The sequence below is a fragment of the Temnothorax longispinosus genome, chromosome 8, assembly GCF_030848805.1.
Source record: "Temnothorax longispinosus isolate EJ_2023e chromosome 8, Tlon_JGU_v1, whole genome shotgun sequence".
NCBI lineage: Eukaryota > Metazoa > Arthropoda > Insecta > Hymenoptera > Formicidae > Temnothorax > Temnothorax longispinosus.
Genome location: NC_092365.1, coordinates 9,841,270 through 9,866,015, shown reverse-complemented (window position 1 = coordinate 9,866,015; position 24,746 = coordinate 9,841,270). Strand labels below are relative to the sequence as shown.

At 36.2% G+C, this 24,746-nt stretch overlaps 1 protein-coding gene across 1 annotated transcript in view; it reads right to left on the bottom strand.

The window, feature by feature from the left end:
* The window catches only part of Ry (xanthine dehydrogenase rosy), a 169,776-nt gene that overhangs the window by 34,071 nt on the left and 110,959 nt on the right, over positions 1–24,746 (bottom strand). The window contains exon 15 of the mRNA XM_071786769.1: positions 12,933–13,055. Coding sequence (XP_071642870.1) covers positions 12,933–13,055 — 123 coding nt within the window. The remainder of the gene's footprint in view (positions 1–12,932; positions 13,056–24,746) is intronic.

Genomic DNA, 24,746 nt, shown 5'->3' with positions numbered 1-24,746 from the left:
TTAATACACGTAGACACCGAAAACTACGGAGCGCACTATGTGGACCTCGTCATCGGCAACCTGGGACACGTAGACATCGAATTCAACGTATTATTACACCTGGACACCGAAAACTATGAAGCGCACTATCTGGACCTCGTCATCGGCAACCTGGGATACCTAGACATCGAATTCAAGCTTGATTCATAAGAATCGACTTAAAAATTCCCTAGCGGCACTTTCTGCCAAGCGTAGAGAACCTTCTTTTCCGTTGACTTAATATATATTATATCAAGCTTGATTCATAAGAATCGACTTAAAAATTCCCTAGCGGCACTTTCTGCCAAGCGTAGAGAACCTTCTTTTCCGTTGACTCAATATATATTATTATATATTACCTAATTTACCTAAATAGAAATCTTCCTCCTGACCGATAAGTCTATCGACCTAATTTCGAAATACGCGCGCGATATCGAAACTGGCGATACCTGCGCCGCCAGTGTCGAAAAAGTGAAAGTGACGTTCTCTGTTTGTTACATGTATGTTATAAAGAGCGGTCGACGTAGACGACGACGACGACGACGACGTATCTTAATAAAAAATTTTCACATTTGGACTTTGCGTCGCAATATCTCCGCTCGTAGGGCACGTAGCAGAATATTATGAGAGAAACTTCCCCCTAATTGGACCCCAAGCTATCGATCAAGCCTACTTAGAACTTGATCCGTTCACTCGTTGTCGAGATCTCAACATCTCGGGTACTCGCAACCCGTCGCGTCGCGTAAAAGAGTCACGGTCGGTCTCGCTCCGCGTGTACTTGGCGCGAGACACTACCGTGTCTCTTGATTCAATCAATTAATAATTTTTAAAATAAGTAATTTACTTAATTACACAGCCCCACAAAAAAAAGTGTCGTGAGCAAGCAACTAGACCCCATCTATCCTATGGTTTTTGACCCGCTGATTACGAATCCGAAGTTTTATCAAATTCAATAAAATCATAGAATGACCCTCGAGAATTAAAAATAAGAAAGAAAAAAAGACTATATTAGGGTCGGATGCGGTTCTTCGTGCGTGGAATCAGTTTATTCGTCTTCTTGAAGTACATTGAAAAATATGAACGTTTTGGCTCATTTTTGAGCCATCTTCAGCATTAACAAGCGATTTGCCGCACGTTCTCCATGTCAACTGGCGAGCTTACAGACTCGAATTAACGTGGACCAAATGATCCTTATCTGTAATTTTAAAAAAAAATTAGATGAAATAAGAACGAAAAAGCTTTATAGACTCACCAAAAGGTGAAAGTGAACGTGAGGCATGAAGCCTGTTTGAAATCAACGTGTAAATAGAGAGAGAGAGAGATTGTATAAGTGCGGCAGCCAAGCGTTCGTATTGCGGTAGGTCGGTACGTGCGGATATGTATGCGAAAAATAGATCCGACCGCGTAGTAACCCAGGCGCTCGACAACGGTCGAGCGCGGGCTTCCCGCGCGCTTGCGTAGGGATATCGGGAGGGGCGCGCAGCCCGGGCGAGCGAGCCATTCGTTTCCCAGATTTCGTGCACGATGCTTTGTGCTCTTTTGCTAAAGATCGATAGTATTGCGTCATATTTTTGGTGTCGCGTATTTCAGTTTTTGAATTGTCTATCCGTGTTTCATATTGTGATTCATTACATTCAATATTTTATTCAACGTAATATACTTGACACTACGAGCATTACCGAGAGGAATCCAAGGATATCCGTCCCGGCGAGCCATGCCGGCACGTGGAATGAAGGATGGCAGCCATTTGCAGCAACGCTTGAGAGAGCCTTGACGACAGGAATTGCGAGCCCTTTCGAAGTCATAAAGTTTAGAAAAGGAGAAGGACTGAGCTTTTCTTATATATATACATATTCCTTGTGTGAATATCCGAGGTGATGTGATCTTCTATGAAAGGTAACACGTTTAAACATATTATCGTGACAACGTTAGACTTTCGTCTATCGTTTCTGAGTGTTAACGTTAGACATTCGTCTGCCGTTTCGAGAGAGATCATCAATCCTCTCAAAGGTTAGTCTCGGATATTACAATTCGCAGAGATCACGAGAGCAAGTGAGAGGAAAACTTCCTCGCTTTTTTTGAAAGGAGAAAATAAAGGTTATCTCGAGTCTTATTGTTTTCCTGAGCTCAGTTTAAAGTAAAATCACTTATTGTACGGTTGCAACCATTTTTCGTGAACTGTAAAAGAAAGACGTTATTACTTATTTGTGCGATTGTTTCGTTTTCATTGATTAGACAATTTTTTCTTATGATGTATTATATTACTTAGCGAACAATTTTTATATTCATTTGAAATACGTATTCAATGAAACTGCGTTCTATGCGAAACATAAAGTTTATCTTGCGTTATTCACAAACTATTAATTATTCATTTCCGTGCGTTTCTATAAGCATTGTTTCTCCTTGATTTAATGATTATTCTACTAAATATTTTGCGACTTGTTTCTCATTGATTCGATGATTATTCTCATAAGTATTCGGCGAATAATTTCTCATGAACTTAATAATTATGCTACTAAGTATTGTGTTAACTCTGACTGATCAAATATTTCGTTTCTGCTATTATGAATTAATGTGTCGATCCAAACAATAAGCTTTATGAATGCTATATATTGAGAAATTCTTATACTTTATTTTTTTTGTATGGAATACACTATTTTGCTAAAAGAGAATTATTGGTTCTAGAGAAGATTTTGATATATGGTAAATTCTAACAAGTTAAAGAAAAATAGTTTATATTTAAGACTCAAAGATTGATACATTGATTCAATAACTATCTCAATTGTGTTTGAACTGAATTTATATGCTGATTGATTTGATTTATTTGTTGAACAGTCCTATCCTGAAATCACATGTTTCTTTTTATTTTTGACTACGTCAATAGAAACTCTGAGATTACGTACCAGAAATATTTCCTTTATAATTAACCTGAGTATATATCGAGGCAAGGCTTCAGTGAATTCAACTTTTATTTTATCATCAATAACAGGAAAGGACTGTACTATAAAAATTATTGAAGTGTTTCCTTTGCGTGTTTTATTCATTTATTGTATATTCATTATATGTTGTATAATCTATGTAATAACCTGTTCACGAATACTGGGAAGGTTTTCGGGCAGTTTCCCTTCTCCTAAGCAACGAATGTTGGTATTCTGTGTCTAGTTCTGCCCATTCGAGTCATATTAAAATACTGAATTTATTAAATGCAATCTCTCTCTCAACTACACCGGATTCTTAATTATTTGTTCCTTCCTCATCTGAATCTAGAGTTCAGGCTTGTGCGCGAGCTTGTGCAAACAAAGCCGTATACCATACAAATAGCGAAGGGACTTATCCGTCCCATCCACACGTTACACAGCAAATATTGCAATATAAACAACTACTATGGTATTCTCCCGCGGGCCTATGGATTACTAAAGATTCACAAAACAGGTCATCCTTTTAGAATCATAATTTCATCTATCGACAGTCTTACCTACGCTTTAGCTCTCTTCTTACACAAGATTATTTCTGATAGTGTTCCTATACCCGATAGTTATATCGATAATAGCTTTGAATTAGCCAAAAAATTAAATGAAACACATTTGGATAAAGATTATTTATTAATTTCTCTGGATACTAATTTAGTGTTAGAAAGCATTACCAAGAGATGGTCATACATTTCGAAAAATTGCAAAATTTCAAAGGATGATTTTATTAAAGCTGTTGAATTAATTCTGGATTCAACCTACTTTTGTTTTGATACGAAAATTTATAAGCAGAAATTTGGTTCTCCAATGGGCTCGCCGTTTTCTCCCATAGCGGCCGATATTGTTATGCAGGACCTGGAAGACAGTGTGCTGCGACAATTTACTTTCATTATACCTTTTTACTTTGGATATGTAGATGACATAGCGATGGCGGTACCGTATTAAGGTGGAAGCACATAAAATTGCAGGAGCCATAAGCAGAATGCAGAAGCCATATGCGCATGCGCTATGGTATCCAAAGAGCTCTAACAGATTTCTGCTCATGGCTCCTGCAATTTTATGTGCTTCCATCTTTACTCTCTTGACATTATTTTGTAATTATTTAATACTTATCACCCTAGACTTCAGTTCACCATGGAAGTCGGGGGTGATAAACTTAATTTCTTAAACAAAATAATTTCCGTCGCCAGCAAATAATTCAAAATAAGTCGTTTTATTTTCGACCCAACTGGCCAATTGAAACAAGATTGCACGACGTTTCGACCGAATTCCAGTCCTTATCAAGTGCTTTAATTTAAGTTACACCGATCCGCATAACAAACTTAATTGCATCGTTGACGTGGTGTCCTGACAACGTCAAGACAAACGCAAAACTAAACAAAAGAGAAAATAATACATTTAACAATAGAAAAACTATACAAAATCGTTACAATATCGCGCTGGTCAAAAACAATAAAATTAATTAACACTGTAAAAATTAGTTATATAAAAGCTTACAATTCTTATGCGTTCCAAAACAAACGGTGAAATCAAAACGTCACCAGCCATATCAAGGCACAACGTCCGAACAGTAAGACAGTCAAAGTCGAAATGAAGTTGTCAAACGTAATCCGCGGATAGCAAACGGCGCTCTGGTGGAAAAACGAGCAGAACCGAATATACAGGGCCGACTAAGTAATACCAATGACACGGTTATAAATAGATGGCAGGCTCTCAGTATCGTTTTGTAAATTGATTGTGCAATCATGTTTTTTAATGAAAAACATTTTCGATATTTCTCTTTTTTTGAAATGTTTTTCTTTGTATAAAATTTTTGGATGCTGCCACTTGAATTGGCCAGACAAAAAGGCATTTAGAAACACGCATCAAAGAACATCGATGTGATATCAGGAAAAATGTAGATAATCATTCTGTTGTGAGCAAACACCGTCTCACACACAATCATGATTTCAAGTGGCAGCATCCGAAAATTTTATACAAAGAAAAACATTTCAAAAAAAGAGAAATATCGGAAATGTTTTTCATTAAAAAAAGGAACGCGTGGTCGCCACGCGCATTAGAAGTGAAACTTCTGAATGCAAAGCTTTGCCATAACTTTTCTGAAATTAATACAAAAACAATGCAACGGAATTACCCTGGCGAAAAAAATTTCTATAAATAACTACAAAATTTAACTAGAAATAGAAATTTGTACATTTTTGTTGAAATATTTAATTTTTTGTAGAAATGGTTATTTTTTTGTAGAAATATCTACGAAATAATACCACAAATTACAATGTTCTCAAATCAAGAAATTATTGCAAGTAGTATTTTATGAAAAACTACAATTTATAAAAAATAGTACAAAGATCTACAAATTTTAAAAATTTAAGAAGAAACAAAATCTTAAAAAATTAAAACATCTACTTACTTGTAGAATACTACAAAAATTTACAAAAGTGTTCCAATTCTAGCATTTTCATGTAGGATTTTGTAGTACTTCTTAAATTCATGTAGAATTTAATAGATTCTGGCAATTATATTTTATATATTAATATTTCTCTAAAAAATCCTAAAAAAAAAGGAAATGAAAAATTAATTAGTTTTTTAAATTTTGTAGAAATATTTCCGCCAGGGTAGTCACTCCAAGCCGCCCGCAACTCGAAAATATAGTGTTACACGCAGTTCTGGCTTTCGAGTCGCATAATCGAATTTACTTACCGATCCAAAAGGAGTTTCACTTTGTACGCCTGTTGGTCGAATTTTCGTGACACTATTTTGTGACGTTTTTTCGTGTCGCATAATCGAACTTACTATTATACCGTACCAAAGAAGTTTTATTTCGTACGCCTATTGGTCGAATTTTCGTTACATTTTTCGTGTCGCACAATCGAACTTACTACCGTGCCTAAAGAAGTTTCACTTCAAAACATGATTGCACAATCAATTTACAAAACGATACTGAGAGTCTGCCATCTATTTATAACCGTGTCATTGGTATTACTTAAGGTGAAAGCACATAAAATTGCAGGAGCCATGAGCAGAAAGCAAAAGCCATAGCGCATGCGCATATGGCTTCTGCATTCTGCTTATGGCTCCTGCAATTTTATGTGCTTCCACCTTTAGTCGGCCCTGTATATTCGGTTCTGCTTGTTTTTCCACCAGAGCGCCGTTTGCTATCCGCGGATTACGTTTGACAACTTCATTTCGACTTTGACTGTCTTACTGTTCGGACGTTGTGCCTCGATATGGCTGGTGACGTTTTGATTTCACCATTTGTTTTGGAACGCATAAGAATTGTAAGCTTTTAACTAATTTTTACAGTGTTAATTAATTTTATTGTTTTTGACCAGCGCAATATTGTAACGATTTTGTATAGTTTTTCTATTGTTAAATGTATTATTTTCTCTTTTGTTTAGTTTTGCGTTTGTCTTGACGTTGTCAGGACACCACGTCAACGATGCAATTAAGTTTGTTATGCGGATCGGTGTAACTTAAATTAAAGCACTTGATAAGGACCGGAATTCGGTCGAAACGTCGTGCAATCTTGTTTCAATTGGCCAGTTGGGTCGAAAATAAAACGACTTATCTTAATTTCTTAGATGTGACAATTAATTATTAAAAATGAGAACACTTTAGAATTTGACTGATTTTACAAACCTACGTTTTCAGGGAGATATCTCATTTTTTTGTCGCAGCACCCTGTCTCGCAAAAAAGAGGTACGATTATGGGCATGGTAGATAGGGAATTTTTACTTTCTCATCCGAAATACCATTGTAAGAACATCAAGTTCATAATAGACACTCTCTTGAAGAACGATTACCCATTGACATTTATTTTTAACACTATCAACACGAGAATTAAATCTTTACTCAACAAACGCACTTGCAGACAGGACGAACCTCTAAGCGAAGAGGAACGGCGTACGTGGTTCACTGTCCCATATGTTCAGGGCATTTCGGAAGATTTTAAAAGAGTTGTTAAAGAGCATAATGTCAACTTGTCTTTCTTCAGCTTAAACAAACTTAATAAATTTATCAAAGTACAAAAAGACGTTCTCCCAACTCAATCTAATAAAAATGTGGTTTATAAAATATCCTGCAAAAATTGTGACGCATCATATGTAGGCCAGACGAAGAGACAATTAAAAACGCGAATTTCAGAGCATCGTAACCACATTCACTGAAATACCACGACACAATCTGTCATCACGGAACATAGATTAAATTTGGATCACGAATTTGATTGAGAGAACGTGGAAATTCTGGATAAAGAAAGATATTTATCCAGAAGATTAGTCTCGGAAATAACTCATATAAAATTACAGAGAAATAGTATTAATTTGCAAAATGACACCGAATTTTTACACCACGCATATATAGCTGTTTTAAATCAATTGTAAACTATGCCCATGAACGCTTCTTACTGGTTAACTAAACTTGGTGACGTGTCGAGTTCTGGCGTTATCATTGGTACTCTGTGGATCCGATATCATAACAATATATTATCTTATTGACACAACTATCTATGTAAAACGTTACCGATGGTTTGACTTGTGACACTTCTTTTCAAATGTTGTCATTTCTTTGCTGTGTAACGTGTGGATGGGACGGATAAGTCCCTTCGCTATTTGTATGGTATACGGCTTCATGCCCCACGTTCACTTTGACCTTTTGGTGAGTCTATAAAGCTTTTTCGTTCTTATTTTATCTAATTTTTTTAAAAAATTACAGATAAGAATCATTTGGTCCACGTTAATTCAAGTCTGTAAGCTCGCCAGTTGACATGAAGAACGTGCGGCAAATCGCTTGTTAATGCTGAGGATGGCTCAAAAATGAGCCGAAACGTTCATATTTTTCAATGTACTTCAAGAAGACGAATAAACTGCGATTCCACGCACGAAGAACCGCGTCCGACCCTAATAGCCTTTTTTCTCTCTTATTTTTATCAAATTGGCTCTAGTTCTTAAATAACCTCAAAATTTTTTATTTTTGGTAAAAATTTCATTTTTTTAGATACTATAATTTTTCGGATTTTAATCAGGCAAATAGCACAACTACATATTTTCGCGATAAATAACACAGCCCAACAATAAAAAAAGTAGTTGTATCCAAATATATTGTATTTGGATACAACTGCCATTTTAGGTCAACTGCTGTGAAAATGTCACTGAAATTCGCGATACATGTGTTTTTCTGAACATTACTGTGAAAATTTATCACGTTACATTTAAGAGCAAGTTTGGGACGTTTTTTACATCATTAGGTGATTGTATGACAAACATTGCAGAGTACAACAACGACAACTTGACCTTCGAATGAAACGTTCTCCATTTATACGCAGATTTACTTCGAATGACGCGTTTTTTTGCTTTCAAAACTTATATGTATTGGCGCTCTTGTTCGTTTAGCTATTGTTGGACAATGAAAAAAGACATCTCATCAGAGAAACGGAAACGAACAAGAGCGCCAATACATATAAGTTTTGAAAGCAAAAAAGCGCGTCATTCGAAGTGAATCTGCGTATAAATGGAGAACGTTTCATTCGAAGGTCAAGTTGTAAGTTGTCGTTGTCGTACTCCTGCAATGTTTGTCATATAATCACCTAATGACGTAAAAAACGTCCCAAACTTGCTCTTAAATGTAACGTGATAAATTTTCACAGTAATGTTCAGAAAAACATATGCATCGCGAATTTCAGTGACATTTTCACAGTAGTTGACCTAAAATGGCAATTGTATCCAAATATATTTGGATACAACTACTTTTTTATTGTTGGGCTGTTTATTGTTATTTATCGCTGAAATATGTAGTTGTGCTCTTTGCCTGATTTTAATCCGAAAAATTATAGTATTTAAACAAAAAATTTTTTTCAACAAAAATAAAAAATTTTGAGGTTATGTAAAAACTAGAGCCAATGTAATAAAACGGCCTTCGGATTTGTAATCAGCGGGTCAAAAACCATAGAATAAGTGGGGTCTAGTTTCTTTCTCACGACACTTTTTTTTGTGGGGCTGTTATTATTATTGAAAAAATTAATTATTATTTTCCACTAATTATTAATTTTCAAATAAGTAATCTTTTTTTTGAAAAACTATTAATTATTTTAATAATAAAGAATTTATTTTTACTAATTACCAATTTGCAAAAGAAATTAATTCATTTTTACCTAAATAGGGGACACCGGGGCGGAGTCGTCACTACAATTATTTCGAAATCTGTATGTTGTGTGAACTCGCCATTAATATTGTAAACACTACTTATGGTGCCCACGTGACCAACGGAGTTTAGTGAGATTACATGCCATGTTGTGATTTTCATTATGGCAAACGTGTTTTCGGAGGTTAAAAGTAAAATTTTTTGCGCGTCGAAAATTTTAAATATTTAGAATATTATTTTCTCTCCGAATCTCGAGATAAGTGATTCTGAAGAGTAATGCATGCTGAACACGAATCCAGTTAATTTTTTGTATTTTCGTTGATTTCTAATATTTCATAAGCGATCAAACTTAAAATCTGTGTCCGGGGCGAAGTCGTTACCAAGCCATATCATGGAAGCTTCGGGCAAAAATCAATATTAAAAAAGCAGCAGTGGTCGGATTCCGGCGAGGACTTGGATAATATATGCTGCGTGGGCTCAGAGATGACAGAATAGAGCTGACGAGAAACGGTGCATTTCGTGCGAGCGTAGGGCACATAAATGTGTGCGCTTTTTTTGTAATTATTTTCCGCGATCGTGTTTTTAATTAATGTTTCCATTTTTCTATTAAAAAATAATTAATAAAATGTATCCTATCATTTTCATGATCGGAATTATGAATTTTCATTTGAAATTCAGTCCGAGAATGGAGTGACTCCGCGCCGGCAATTTTGACATTTCAATTTTTGCACCTTTGTCGTTTTCATTCTATACCAGTTGAACAAAGCGACGTAGACAAAAAATGTCCGTATAAATTTTGTAGTCAAGCGTTCACTTTTTACAACGGTATACATTTTACTAAAATTATTTGTTTTGTTGTAAAAAATCGGCACCAAAAAAATAGTGACGACTTCGCCCCGGTGTCCCCTAATAATTCATCTTAACCACATTAATAAAATTTTGAAAAAAAAAAATTTGTTTAAAAAATTATTTTAAAAAAATTTATTAATGTTGTCGAATAGGAGATTTCAGTATAAAACTTTTATTTGAAACATTTTTTGATATCTTAAGCATTTTTCGAGATATATCGAGAAAAGTAAAAACCGCTCTAAATATGAGAAGTGGTTTCACCTCTTAAAACCGTCTTTGGGCCGCTACAAAAAATTTATAAATTTATCTTTTTACTCCCCCTACATGTGTGGGAAGTTTCATTAAAATCAGAATTTTCGAGTTCGCGAGGTTCCCTTGTGAGTTACCTAACTCAACCTAAGTAATTATATATTAAAAAAAAATATGAATCTTTAAATTGCGCCAATTGCAAAGAGAATATATATATATATATATATATATAAAATATACTAGCATGCCCCGCGGCTTCCCTAGCGACCTCGTATGCATGACTCTCATATGCGTAACTTTTGCTATTTTGCTATTTAGTCTCTACTCAAAAAGAATAAATAGGGGTCAAAAAATAACATCACAGGAAGATTCGGTCAATTATTTCCCGAAAAATTGAAGAAATTTCGGATACCGGTTCCCAAAAAGATCAGTATCGAAAAACTATACACTCTATAACACTCCCCGGAAAATTCTACTCCTATTTTATACACTTTTGGTAAAAATTTGGTCCAATAGTTTTTAAGTTAAAAACGTTCTAAAAACGTTCAAACATACACCACCCGTAAGAATTTTATATATTAGTATAGATAAAGAATTATTTTAATCACAAAGAATTAAAGAGATAACAATACAAAATAAAAATATTTAATTAAAATAAAATAAATAAATTTTTCTTGTAAAAAAAACTTGGCGCTGCTAGACCTCAAATAAAGTACTGAAGTTAAACCACATTAATAAAATGTGGTTACCTTTTTGATTGAATAAAAAAACAATAAACATAATTTAGAGAAGAATGCTACGGGAGTAGACAAGAAAGGTTTAACACTGAGTATAGAAAAGACAAAGATAATGAGGTTTAGAAAGGGAGGAGGAAGGAAGAAGAAGTATGACTGGAGATGGAAGGGAAAGAAGTTAGAGGAGGTCAAAGAGTTCAAATATCTGGAGTATCCGTTGAAGGAGAATGGAGGACAGGAGGCGCATATTAGAGAGAGAAGAAGGAAGCCAGCAAGAGTAATGAGAGAAGTGTGGGGGATAGAGAAAAGGATGTGGAAAAAGTACTGCAAAAGAAGGATCTGGCTATATGACATCCTGATGGACGGTGATGGGATACGGGGCAGAAATATAGGGATGGAAGGAAAGGAGGGAGGTAGAAGGTATTCATGAGAGATATCTCAGATGGGTATTTAGATTAAACTGGAGGACGCCAGGATATATGGTTAGAGATGAACTAGAAAGGGAAAAGATGAGAGCTAGAGCAAGTAAGAGAGCATGGAAGTTTGAAAAAAAACTGGAAGAAGGTAAAGGAGGAGAAATAGCGAGAAAGTGTTTGGAAGAAATGAAAGAGAGATGGAAGAGGGGAAGAATAATAGGAAGATTGGAGCAGGAGAGAAAGGACTGTCTGGAAGGAATCGGGGTAGAAGTGGAAGTGGATGAGGAGTTAGAAGAGGAGGTATTGGAGAAGAAGGAGAAATGGAAGAAGAAACAAGAAAGGATGGAAAAGATTATAGAATCGAAGTACAATGGGTGGTATAAGAGTATAAGGAAGAACGGGATTCCGGATTATCTAAAGAAGGGATGGGAGGAAGCAAGATGGAGCAGAGTGGCAAGATTTAGACTTGGTAACGAAGTAAGGGAGGGACTATACTGGGGAAATAAGAAGGATAAAAAATGCAGGATATGTGGGAGGGAAGAGGAGACATGGGAACATATATGGGAGGAATGTACGAAATGGGAGGAGTGGGAAGGAGAGGGATGGCCAGATGTGGTGGGGAGATCACTGGGAGAAAAGGGAGAGGAAGAAGAATGGATGAAAGCAATAGAAGAAATGAGACGATATGGAGGAGGGAGGAGAACAGAAAAGGAAGAGGGAGGATCCAACAATTAACGAAAGAGGACCGAGGAGAACGAGACAGCGAAGAGGATTGAAGAGGAATATGTCGATAAAAAATTATATGTAACACAATGTATGTAAATCATAAGTTATTGTAAATTGGATGTACAGGTTGAGTACGTCCTTACAAAACGCCCTTTTAGACCCCTTAGGGTAATAAAGTATAATTTCTATCTATCTATCTATCTATGCTACGGGAGTAAAAAAGCGGCGCCAAGTTTTTTTACAAGAAAAATTTATTTATTTTATTTTAATTAAATATTTTGTACTGTTATCTCTTTAATTCTTTGTGATTAAAATGATTTTTTATAATATTATAACTCTGTTAAGGTATAACTCATGCAAGAGTAACGCCTCAAAAACTCAAAAACGCCTATTTTAGCAAATTGACTGAGGATTTCTCAAAAACTTGACGTAATACGCCATTTTTTTATGGTCAGATTCGTACTTTATAGCGTTAAGAAATCTACCAGAAATGACTTATAGAATGTCAAGCGATGTCAAGGCGGTGTTGAACAGTATTATCAAAACAACATATCAAAAAATAATTCTTTGTTTGTGTTCTTTTTGTCAAAACTTTGTTAAATCTTGTTAAAAATTTGTTAGATTCTTCTAAAATTGTTTATAATTTGTGTCAGAATTCACAAGATAGAATTCTATTTATAAATTAAAAATATGTACACACAAAAATACACGGTAAACATATTATAAATAGAATTCTATTCCGAAATTTGACGCGAATTATAGATTGTCTAAAGCAAGCTTTATTGCATTTTAATTAACATATAGTATTATTTCTTCGTATTAGTAGGAAATACCTCGATAGATATAATAATGGGTTCTAAATCTTCATACTCTATTTCAACCATTCTTGCTGCAGCTTGAGCGACAATTTGATCAATAGCAACAATCGCACCAATTATTTGACCTTGGCTGGTAACCTGTAGAAACGGAAAAAAATTAATAGATTCTTAATTCCTTCCAATTTCTCGAAACTAGAGATGAGATCAAATTCAATATGTACTTAAAAATTCGAGTCAAACCCAGTTTTATTTTCTGGGATTCGATTAACATTTATAAGGAATAATATTTTATGTCCCCTGTAACATTTTCTGCAATTGCAAATGTCGGCAACAAATTATGTTTATTGAAAAACTGCAAATGAGAAAAATACTTTGTTATTGTCAATTGTTAGCACACTTCCGTCAATGTGCAACAACCTTTGTCGACAAAATATATGACAAAATGGTAGCTATATAACAGCAAGCAGATACCGAACATATTGTTGGTAGATTGATGGCAAATGCCAAGCAGTTTAGCTATCGCAAACAGTGTCAGCAAACATCTTGCAAAAACATAACAATGTATGTTAACGACAGATGACTCGGATAAACGAACACGTCTGTTGAACGTATTGACGACAGATTCACGATGAGTATCAAACAGCTTTGCTATTACAAAAGTGTCAGCATTTGTCACGCAAGAATACAACAACTGTTATGTCGTAAATCTTTCGTCATTACAATGCTCCATCAAATACTTTCATTGCTTTCATCTTGCCAACATATTGCTAACAACAAGTAAAGTCATTTTCAAATAAAAAGAATATACAAATGTCGGATCATCCAATAGATGGCATTTGATAGGATCCGTTTCCCGTAAGAAAAATATGATGAACGATGGTATAAGAACGATACATTTTTTGTTCAGCGTTAAAAGTACCACCAGAAACCATCATCAAATTAAGACGCCAGGGTTATCGGAATCTTGCCCTATAATTGTGGGACAGTGGATTTCGGTGAAATTGTCTAAAAGTTTGGAAATAGATAGTTTAATAGATAGTTCACATAAATATATATTTTTGTATTAACAAAAAGAATAAGTTGTGTGATTTTGTAGAATAATACATTGCAATCTACTGTCCTACAATAGTACTGACATAACGTCTTATTTTTGATTTTTGAACACTGATAGCACTTAAACGGTCGATTATTGTGAATCTTGCCTATTATAACTTTCAATCAGTATCATATAAACTATCTATTTTTCTAAAGTTTCAGACAATTTCACCGCAATTCACTGTCCCATAATATTACTAAAATAATATCTCATGACCTTCGACCTTTGAACGCTGATAGCATCTAAACGGTTGATTATTGTGAATCTTGTCCATTGTGACTTTTAATTAGCATTACATAAACTATTTATTTCCAAAGCTTCAGCTAATTTCACCGAAACCCAATTTCCGTCTCTCTCTCTCTCTCTCTCTCCCCCTCTCTCTCTCTCTCTCTCTCCCCCCTCTCTCTCTCTCTCTCTCTCTCCCCCTCTCTCTCTCCCCTCTCTCTCTCTTTCTCCCCCTCTCTCTCTCTACAATCTGTTACGTCGAACTAGAATTAAAGCAAAACAGTCTTCATTTAAGCATATGTGTGGAGCAGGAACGGTCAGATCTTTGTCCGCAGGGATCATGGTCAGCCTCCTATACCGATAACTTCACAGGCTGATTTGACTGAGCTTCTGTGACCTATTATGGCGAATTTGAGCTGGGTTCCTGCTGCTTCTCATGATGATCTTAGGATTGCTCATATCAATGCCAGCTCTCCCTGCCCATCTTGAGTCGATTCAGGCCTTCCTAGCGTCAAATTTTTTTTCCATATTATTTCAATTCCCGAGTCCTGGCTTTACTCATATATTTCCGATGATCTCGTTATTCTTGACATTCGTGACGGCACATGCGAGCCTTTCTTTTCACCACTATACGAAATATCAAGCTAATGATTATAATATTACGATAAGCTTTTTCACTTAATGTTTAACTTGGTAATCTCCTTAGGCTTAAGAAAGTTCTACACAGTTCCAGTTCATGTGGTTACATTTTTCATGTTTTTTGACGTAGAACTACGTCTTTCTCGGGGGGTATGGGGGTATGACTGCAACGTTTTCTTGCAACGTTTTCATGCAACGTTCTCATGCAACGTTTTCTTGCAACGTTTTCATGCAACGTTTTCTTTTTCTCGAAAAGTATTAAAGAAAAATATACTTTATTATATAGTTTTTGAAAGCTCTTGATGTAAGCTAAATGTTTTCGTGGTTAATTTTTCGATATGGGTTTGTTCTCGAAAAGTATTAAAGGAAAATATACTTTATTATATAGTTTTTGAAAGCTCTCGATGTAAGCTAAATGTTTTTGCAAATGTTTTCGACAAATTAACAAAGTATCAGAAGAACATAACCGCTGAAAAAGTCGCACTATCCAAAATCCCAAAAATTATTTATTCTAATAGACGTAGTTCTACGTGTTAATTGCGGCACAGTTGTTACTGTGCTTGTTTGTTTTTTGTTCGAGAGAGCACAACGACGGAATTTTCGTTGATACATGATTCTTCAACAGTACTTCAGATAATTTATACTTGTTCAATGAAATCTGGGTATGTGATGTAACATAATCATAATGAATATGTATGTTTAAGCACGTTTCATTCGAATTATTTAGTTTTATAGCATGTAAGGAAGCATTAATTAAGAATAGAAATAACATTATTATTCTTTCGCGATATCAAACGTTAATATTATTTTCATTATTTCCATTTTTACTTACTGCTTTATTGGTAGCTATCACACTGCGTCTTGTATCTTTCTTAGTTTCTAACTCATATCAACTTCTGTCTTTTATATTTTGCTGTTTACATCACGTGTATCATCCTATTATTCATTACTTGCCTAAAGTCTTGACTATGGCATAATAAATATCAATCAATCAATCAATCTCTCTCTCTCCCCCTTTCTCTCTCTCTCTATTAAGGAGTTCCAGTTCAACTCCTTAATAAAGATCACTGATTCAAGCAAGCTATGGAGAGAGCTGACGCGTCTTGGATTGGTCAAATCGACTTTAGTTTCTCCTCTGCACGTTTTTACGTCTGACCAGCTGAACGCGTATTTTACTTCCGTATATGATGCTCAATCGCCGTGTACTTATGGGGACTTTGTCTTAGCCACTGCCCAGGTTGTCAGACCGTCCCAGCGTCCGGAGTTTAACTTTTCTACCGTAACGCCTAATGATGTCTTTAAACTTCTTGCGGATAGACCTCTTCACTCCTACGCATCGGGCTCGGATGGTATTCCAATGTTTGTTCTGCGGATTGCTTGGTCTGTTATAGGCCCATGGCTCGTGGAATTATTGAATAGATCACTCGAGACCTCAGCGTTTCCGTCTCAATGAAAGCGTGCTCTGATCCACCCTCTCTCTAAAGTCCGTATTCCATTGTCTCCGTCCGATACAAGACCAATTGCTAATCTGCCTGAGCTGTCGAAGATCCTCGAAAAGATTGTTGCCTCGCAGATTGCACACTATCTAGACGATCATAATCTCTTAAATCCCAGACAGTCAGCATACCGACCTGATCATAACACCCAGGCTGCTCTCTTGCGAGTCTGTGACGACATAAAGAAAGGTATTGACGAGGGGTTGATCACAATCATGGTATTATTTGATTTCAGCAAGGCCCTTGACATGGTCTCGCACCTTCGACTTCTCATAAAGTTGAAGGCGTTGGGTTTTTCTGATGCCGTTCTGGCATGGCTCTTCTCATATCTGACTGGAAGGTCTCAGGCAGTTGTTGAAGAGACTGGTAAATTTTTCAGCTGGCAGTTTACGTGGGGTGGCGTACCTCAGGGTTCCGTGTTGGGTCCTCATTTGTTCTCCCTCTACGTTAAGAGCTACGTGAATGACATAGATTGTGTCTTGTGCTACTCGGATCATATGATGTTTGCGGACGATGCTTCCGCCAGTTATTGTAAATGTGGGGCCCCTGCCTTTTGTGACTGAGGTGAGGAACTTGGGGGTGATCTTTTCACCAAATCTCTCGTGGAGGAAGCATATTTCACTCGTCTCACGTAAAGCTTATAATGCGTCACATAAAATTAAGTTCAACAAAAACAGTCTTTCTACCGCATTAAGAGTAAAGCTTGTTGTCACCTTGGTCTTGCCTCACATAGATTACTGCTGTTTAGTATATCACAGTCTAACTGGTGAGCTCAACACTAAACTCCAGAGGCTGGTAAATTGTTGCATAAGGTTCATCTTCAATCTCAAGCATGTCGTACATATTACTCCGTATAGGTGGAGACTTGGCTGGCTCAGGGTTGAGAACAGAAGGCTGTATTTCCTTGGCTGCCTGATGTATCGAACCATTCACATGCGTTCTCCATCATATTTACGTGATCTCTTTACCCAGCTTGATCCATCACTCAGGAGATCTGAACGACATGCCACCTTTTCTCAAACATTTAATCTGCCTGCTCATAGAACTGTCACATATAGGAATTCCTTCCATACCTCGTCCATATATTTCTGGCAATCACTACCGTCTAGCATTACATCGGCATCCTCTCTTGTATCTTTCAAGAGCCTTCTACGGTCATTTTTACTGGCGTCTGAATCTGAGTCTGAGTAGAGTTAGAACGGCCTATTGTGTTGTGTACTGATATAAACTTGATCGAGAGCATAATGTAATATTAAGTATTAAGTATTTAGTATTAAGTATTCTGTACATATTGTTAAGTATTTTCTATAAATTAACGTTATATTATAATACATGCGTCAAATAAGCGTTGATGAGTTGAGTTCGAATATTTAATCATGAACATGTATGCGTCTTGTCTTCTTTTAGAACTCACATCAACTTCCGTCTTTTAGGTTTCGCTATTGTTTATATTTTTGCTTAGAGTCTTAAGTGGCATGTTACTTATGATTATACTGCGACATATGTATTATGGCTATGTTATGAATTTGCCCTATAGCTTATGCTTGGGCTTAATAAAGATCATCTATCGTCTGTCTATCTCTCCCCCCTCTCTCTCTCTCTCCCCCTCTCTCTCTTATCACCAAAAATGCTAATGCTATCTTTGATTACGCTCGCTCAAATGGTCTCAGAGTTAATCCGTCTAAATCCAACGTCATGGTATTTGGGAGCAGGACATATGTTAGCAATATCAACCTCGACACTCTTCCGCCTGTCATTGTAGACAATGTGCTTGTAATAAGCGTGGTTTTAATAAGATCACACTTAAGATTATAATCAGTCTTTATTAGATAACTGTGTTTTATAATGCGTGTCTCTGGGGACCTCGTGTCTCGACTCGACTGTTCTTAACGCTCACTCTGACTCTCTGACTCACGCCCACGCCCCTCAACGCCGCCTAGGGGTTTTCACTATCCCTACAACAACCTTCAACCTTAAACCATGCACAACCATGACATCTTCCCCTTTTTATTTTATAGATATATATATATATATATTTTTTTTTTAAATGACCAATTTCTTATTAACTACGCACACATAATCGCTTAAGTACGCTGGCTTTTTTATAACTCTGCCTGATCTCGTTGACACGTAAGGTGTACTTATAGTTGGTAGCCTACCGCTCTCTTGAACACCTGTTTGATCCTTTATAGGCTCAGCAACGGACTGACTTGACAGCGGTGTTTCTTCCAGATCATATTTATGTTCGTTAAATGTTAAACCTTTTGATAAATCTTTCCTATTCCGTTTAATCAACTGACCCTGCTCTGTTTTTATTTGGTATGTTCTTGGATTTGAATCCATTCCTAATACAATTCCACTTTGATGTGGTACTAGTTTGTTTTCAGTGTGTATCTTGACTGTATCCCCTATCTTAAACTCTGGAAGTAACCTCGCACCTCTGTCATAATAACTCCTCTGCTGCGCCTGACGCTTTCTTAGTATATCCGCAAACTGCTCTGTCTCTACTCTATTCTTACAGTTATAGCTTGGTATCGAATTTCTTATTCTCCTGCCATACACCAGTTCCGCTGGGGTAAACCCATTTTGTTCAATTGGCATATTCCTATACTGTAACAACGCCATCTCCTTATCTTTCCCTTCTTGAATGGTCTTTTTCAAAATTCTTTTTAGCGTTTGTATGTGTCTTTCTGCGAGACCATTTGATTGATGATGTTTAGGAGTAGTGATTATATGTTTAATGCCCCACTCCTTTACAAACTCTGCAAATCTGCCACTTGTGTACTGAGTTCCCGAATCAGTGTACAAAATTTTTGGTATCCCGAACCTAGCAAACATTTCTTTTAAAGCCTTTATGGTCGTTTCTGTAGTTAGGTCCTCTAGATCACTTATCTCTACAAATTTACTGTACGTATCTACTACTAGTATAAACTGTTTTCCTAACAAATAGAAGATGTCTGTAGCTAAAACTTCCCACGGTTCTTCCGGAATTTCCTTCTCTACCATTGGTTCTTTACTATTATCTCTCTGATAGCTTTTACATAAATCACAATTACTTACGAGATCTTCTATCTGTTTGGACATTCCTGGCCAAAATAACGACTTCCTGGCCATCGCTTTACATTTCTCTTTACCAAAATGAGCATAATGTATCTTTGATAGCATAAGTCTTCTCAATACTTTCGGTACTATTATACAAGTATTTTTTAACACTAAACCATTACTCTCAGTGAGTTCTTCTTTGAACGAGAAATACGGCTTTACTACTTCTGTTAGTTCGCGTTTATTTTCCGGCCATCCGTTTCTAATATACTTTATTACTTCCTGTAGTTCTTTATCTTTCTCTGTTTCCATTCTTAGTTCATTTAACCTTACATCTGTTATATTGAAGCTTTGCTCCACAAAGAATACATATGCTTCAATTTTTTCTTCCTCCGAAGAATCGGTTGTTCTTAAATGCGATCTACTTAGATGATCCGCTAGTACCAACTTTTTTCCCGGTACATACTTTAACTGTATATCAAAGTTTTGTAAACTTATACGCATTCTTTGTAGTCTAGGAGGACATTTATTTAATGGCTTTTTAAAAATCGAGATCAGTGGGTTATGGTCTGTTTCTACTACAAATTTTTGACCAAATAAGTATTGTCTAAACTTTATACAACCAAACAATATGGCCAAGCACTCTTTTTCTATCTGACTATACATTTTTTCTGTCTGTGTTAATGCTCTTGACCCATAAGCCACTGGTCTTTCTTCTTGTAATATTGCACAGCCTAATCCTTCACTTGACGCATCTACGCTTAATGTTATCGGTTTATTTACATCAAAATACGCAAGAACCGGAGGACTACATAACACCTCTTTTAATTTTGCAAACGATTCTTGTTGTGCTGTTCCCCATACAAATGGCACATCTTTTTTTATAAGTTGTCTTAAACTACTAGTTAACTGGGCACAATCTGGTATAAATTTTGATACGTAATTTACTGTGCCTAAAAACGTTAGCAACTCTTTTTTATTCTTTGATACGCTCATTTTTTCAATTGTCTGAACTTTCTCCTTATCTATTTCTATACCATTTCCCGTTAATATATGTCCTAAATATCTGACTTTATTTACATTAAAAATACATTTTTCCGCGTTGAACTTTATTCCATATTCTTGTGCTCTTTTGAAAACTTTATCCATTATTCTCATTAGCTCTTCTATAGTTTCTGCCCATATTACCATATCATCCGCATAAATTCCTACATTTTCAATCCCTTCAAAAATTTGACTAAATACTCTATAAAATACTTCTGGACTCGAACAAATCCCATACGGTAATCTATTAAAATAGTATCTGCCAAAGGGCGTATTAAACGTCGTGTACTCTCTACATTCTTCTGTTAATTCAATTTGCCAAAAAGCTTTATTCGCGTCTAACTTGGTAAAATATTTTGCTTTCTTTACTTTTGCCGCTATTTCCTCAACTGTCGGTAATTGAACATACTCTCTTTTTATACATGTGTTTAAATACTGTGGGTCTAAACAAACTCTTAACGTTTCGTCTGATTTATTCACAATTACCAGCGAATTTACAAAATCTGTTGGTTTCTCTATTTTTGAAATTATACCTGCATCTTCCATCTTTTTCAATTCATTTCTCAACTTATTTGTTAATCTAAATGGCACATGTCTACAGGGCTCTACTTTACCTACACTACCCTCTTTTAATTCTATTTTATATTGATAGTTTTTTATTTTACCATATCCTTGAAACACTTCCGCATATTTCTTTAATATTTCACTTTTTACATCTTTATTTGATGCTGACATTTCATGAACATCTACATTTATCTGTTCATCTTGAGGGTGCACTCTTTTTATCAAATTAAATTCACACGAACTTTCTAACCCTAAAATTGGCACACCTTTGCCCTCAAAGACTTGAAACTCTACTTTTTTACTGGTTTTATCTAACCTACATTTTAATAACACTTTCCCTACCGTTTTAATTTTTTCTCCGTTATAGTTTCTCAATACTACATTTGACTTTGTGTATTCTTTTATTCCTATCCTCTTACAAGTTTCTAATGGCAATATATTACACTGCGCTCCTGTATCAATTTTGAACGATATTTTTTTATCCTTATACTCTTCTAGTTTTAACTGCTGTACCCATTCTTTCCTCGCATCAATCGAATCTACACTTATCCAATCTACTAATAATTCGTCGTAGTTGTCATTGCTCGTATTATTACTATCCGCGTTTACAATCTTGATCGATTTTTTGCTTTTACACATTTTCATAAAATGTCCTTTTTTACCGCAATTTATACATTCTTTGTTATATGCTGGACAATTCTTGTACTGATGACTGTATCCGCATCGTTGACACTGTCGCTCTCCCTGTGGTGCGTCTGTCGAAGTTCGATGTTTTGCCGCCATCTTGCTCTGCTGGCCCTTGCTCATTGCGCCACCTTTCGCCTGTTGCTTCTGCGATTTCCCGGGTCTTTCTTTCTGCTTGATAACTGCTATCTCCGTCGTTGGTTCAAACTGTTTCACCTGTTGTTCTGCTAGTTCTGCCGCTTTACATATTTGCACTGTTTTCTGTAGCGTTAGATCACTTTCACGTAGTAGTCTGTCCTTTAATCTTTTATTGATGATACCTGCTACTATGCGATCTCTAATTAAACGGTCATTTAGTGTTCCAAAATTACACTCAGTGCTTAATTTTTTCAGTTCTGTTAGATACGCATCGAACATTTCCCCTGGTTGTTGATTTCGGGTGAAAAACAGATGCGAATTTACACTTTCGTTCTTTACCGGCACAAAATACTCTTCAAATTTTTTTAACACCGTATTGAAGTTCTTTCTCTCTTCTTCGCTGAGTGTGAACGTGTTGTATACGTCTATACATGCGTCACCTATACAGTGTAGCAGCAATGCCACTTGTACTTCACTCGGTACTTTATCGACTCCTGAGGCTATCCGGTAGATCTCGAATCGTTGCTTCCACTTGATGAAGCCTTCTGCTGTCAGACTTGTTAATTTTTCCGGGGGTTTTAATCCCGTCATTTGTATCGTATTCATCGTCGTTGCCGAGGCCCTGCTCGCTTCCCTGGTCGCCATTCTGATTTTTTTTTTTTCGAAGCTTCTTCAATTCTATCGTAATATTACTATTTTTCTTCAATCTTCATGCACATCCATTCGTATGCCGCAGCGCCATGTAATAAGCGTGGTTTTAATAAGATCACACTTAAGATTATAATCAGTCTTTATTAGATAACTGTGTTTTATAATGCGTGTCTCTGGGGACCTCGTGTCTCGACTCGACTGTTCTTAACGCTCACTCTGACTCTCTGACTCACGCCCACGCCCCTCAACGCCGCCTAGGGGTTTTCACTATCCCTACAACAACCTTCAACCTTAAACCATGCACAACCATGACAGTGCTCTTGCCTTTCGTGACTGAGGTGAGGAATTTGGGGGTGATCTTCACATCTGATCTTTCTTGGAGAAAGCATATTTCGCTTGTCTCACGCAAAGCTCATAATGCATTATAAAATCAAGTTCAATAAAAACAGTCTTTCTACTGCATTGAGAGTAAAGCTTGTAGTCACCTTGGTCTTGCCTCATATCGATTACTGCTGTTTGGTATATCATAGCCTAACCAGCGAGCTCAATATTAAACTTCAGAGGTTGGTAAACTGCAGTATACGATTCATCTTCAATCTCAGGCGTGACGTACATATTACTCCGTATAGGCGGAGACTTGGCTGGCTCCGAGTTGAGAACAGAAGGCTTTACTTCCTCGGATGCATGATGTATCGAATCATACACATGCGTTCTCCATTATATTTACGTGAGCTCTTTACCCCGTCTAATCCATCGCTCAGGAGATCGGAACGACGTGCCGCCTCTTCTCAAACATTCTATCTGCCTGCTCATAGAACCGTCACATATAGGAATTCTTTCCATATCTCGTCCATATATTTCTGGCAGTCACTACCGTCCAGCATTACATCGGCATCTTCTCTTGTATCCTTCAAGAGCCTTCTACGGTCATTTCTACTCGAATCCGAATCCAAGTCTGTGTGAGTTAGAATGGCTGTATCGCGTTGTGTACCGACATAATCTGGATCTAGAGCAAAATTGTAGTTTCAGGTATTCTGTACATAGTGTTAAATATTTTACATATACTACTGTTACTTTACAATACATGCGTCAAATAGTTAAGTGTTAATGAGTTGAGCTTGAATATTTAAACATAAATATATGTATATTAAACATGTTTCAGTTGATTTATTCTTTGTGATATTAGACGTAACTATTTTCATAAGCTTCATCTAACTTCTACCCTATTGGTAGCTATCACTCTGCGACTTGTCTCCTTCTAGTTTCAAGCTCACATCAACTTTCGCCTTTAATTTTTTGCTTTTGTTTATATTCTTGCGTACAATCATAAGTGGCATGTCACTTATGTTTACCTACAACAAATGTATTATGGCTATGTTATAAATTTGCCCTATAGCTTATGCTCGGGCTTAATAAAGATTATCTATCTATCTATCTATCTCTCTCTCTCTCTCTCCCCCCTCTCTCTCCCCCTCTCTCTCCCCCCTCTCTCTTTCTATCTAACTAAATGGTGCTACCTGTGATAAAAGATGAGTTTGTAGGGGTAATAAATGATTCACTTAGGACAGGTAAATTTCCAGAAGGATGGAAAACATTCACGATAATACCGATACCAAAGGTGAACAAACCAAAAAAAGCGAGCGAGTATAGATCGATTAATATGTTACCGATATATGAAAAAGTATTAGATTTAGTTGTAAAAATTTCTAGAAGACGATGAAATAATAACCGAATACCAATCGGGATTTAGGAAACAGCAGTCGTGTGAGACAGCAATTCAAAGTTTTATCGAGGAATGAAAGTTGATAATTAAGGAGAAAAAAATGGTGGGGGTGTTATTCCTGGATCTCAAAAGAGCGTTTGAGACAATAGATAGGATAAGATTAGTGGAATAATTATATCAGTATGGAATAAGAGGAGTGGTACTGGAATGGATAATATCGTATTTAAGTAATAAAAAGCAGCAAGTTAGATTCAATGATATATGTTCTAAAATAATTGAGACAGTATATGGCGTGCCACAGGGATCACTATTAGGACCTCTATTGTTTATTTTGTATATAAATGATATAGTTAAAGTCTGTCCGGAGGGAAGTATATTTAGATTATTTGCAGATGACACGACCGCCAGTGTAACAGGAGAAAGTTGTGAGGAATTAGAAATAAAACTAAATACAATGCTCGGTATACTTAAAGAATGGATGAATGTGAATATGTTAAAAATGAATGCAGATAAGACCAAATATATGA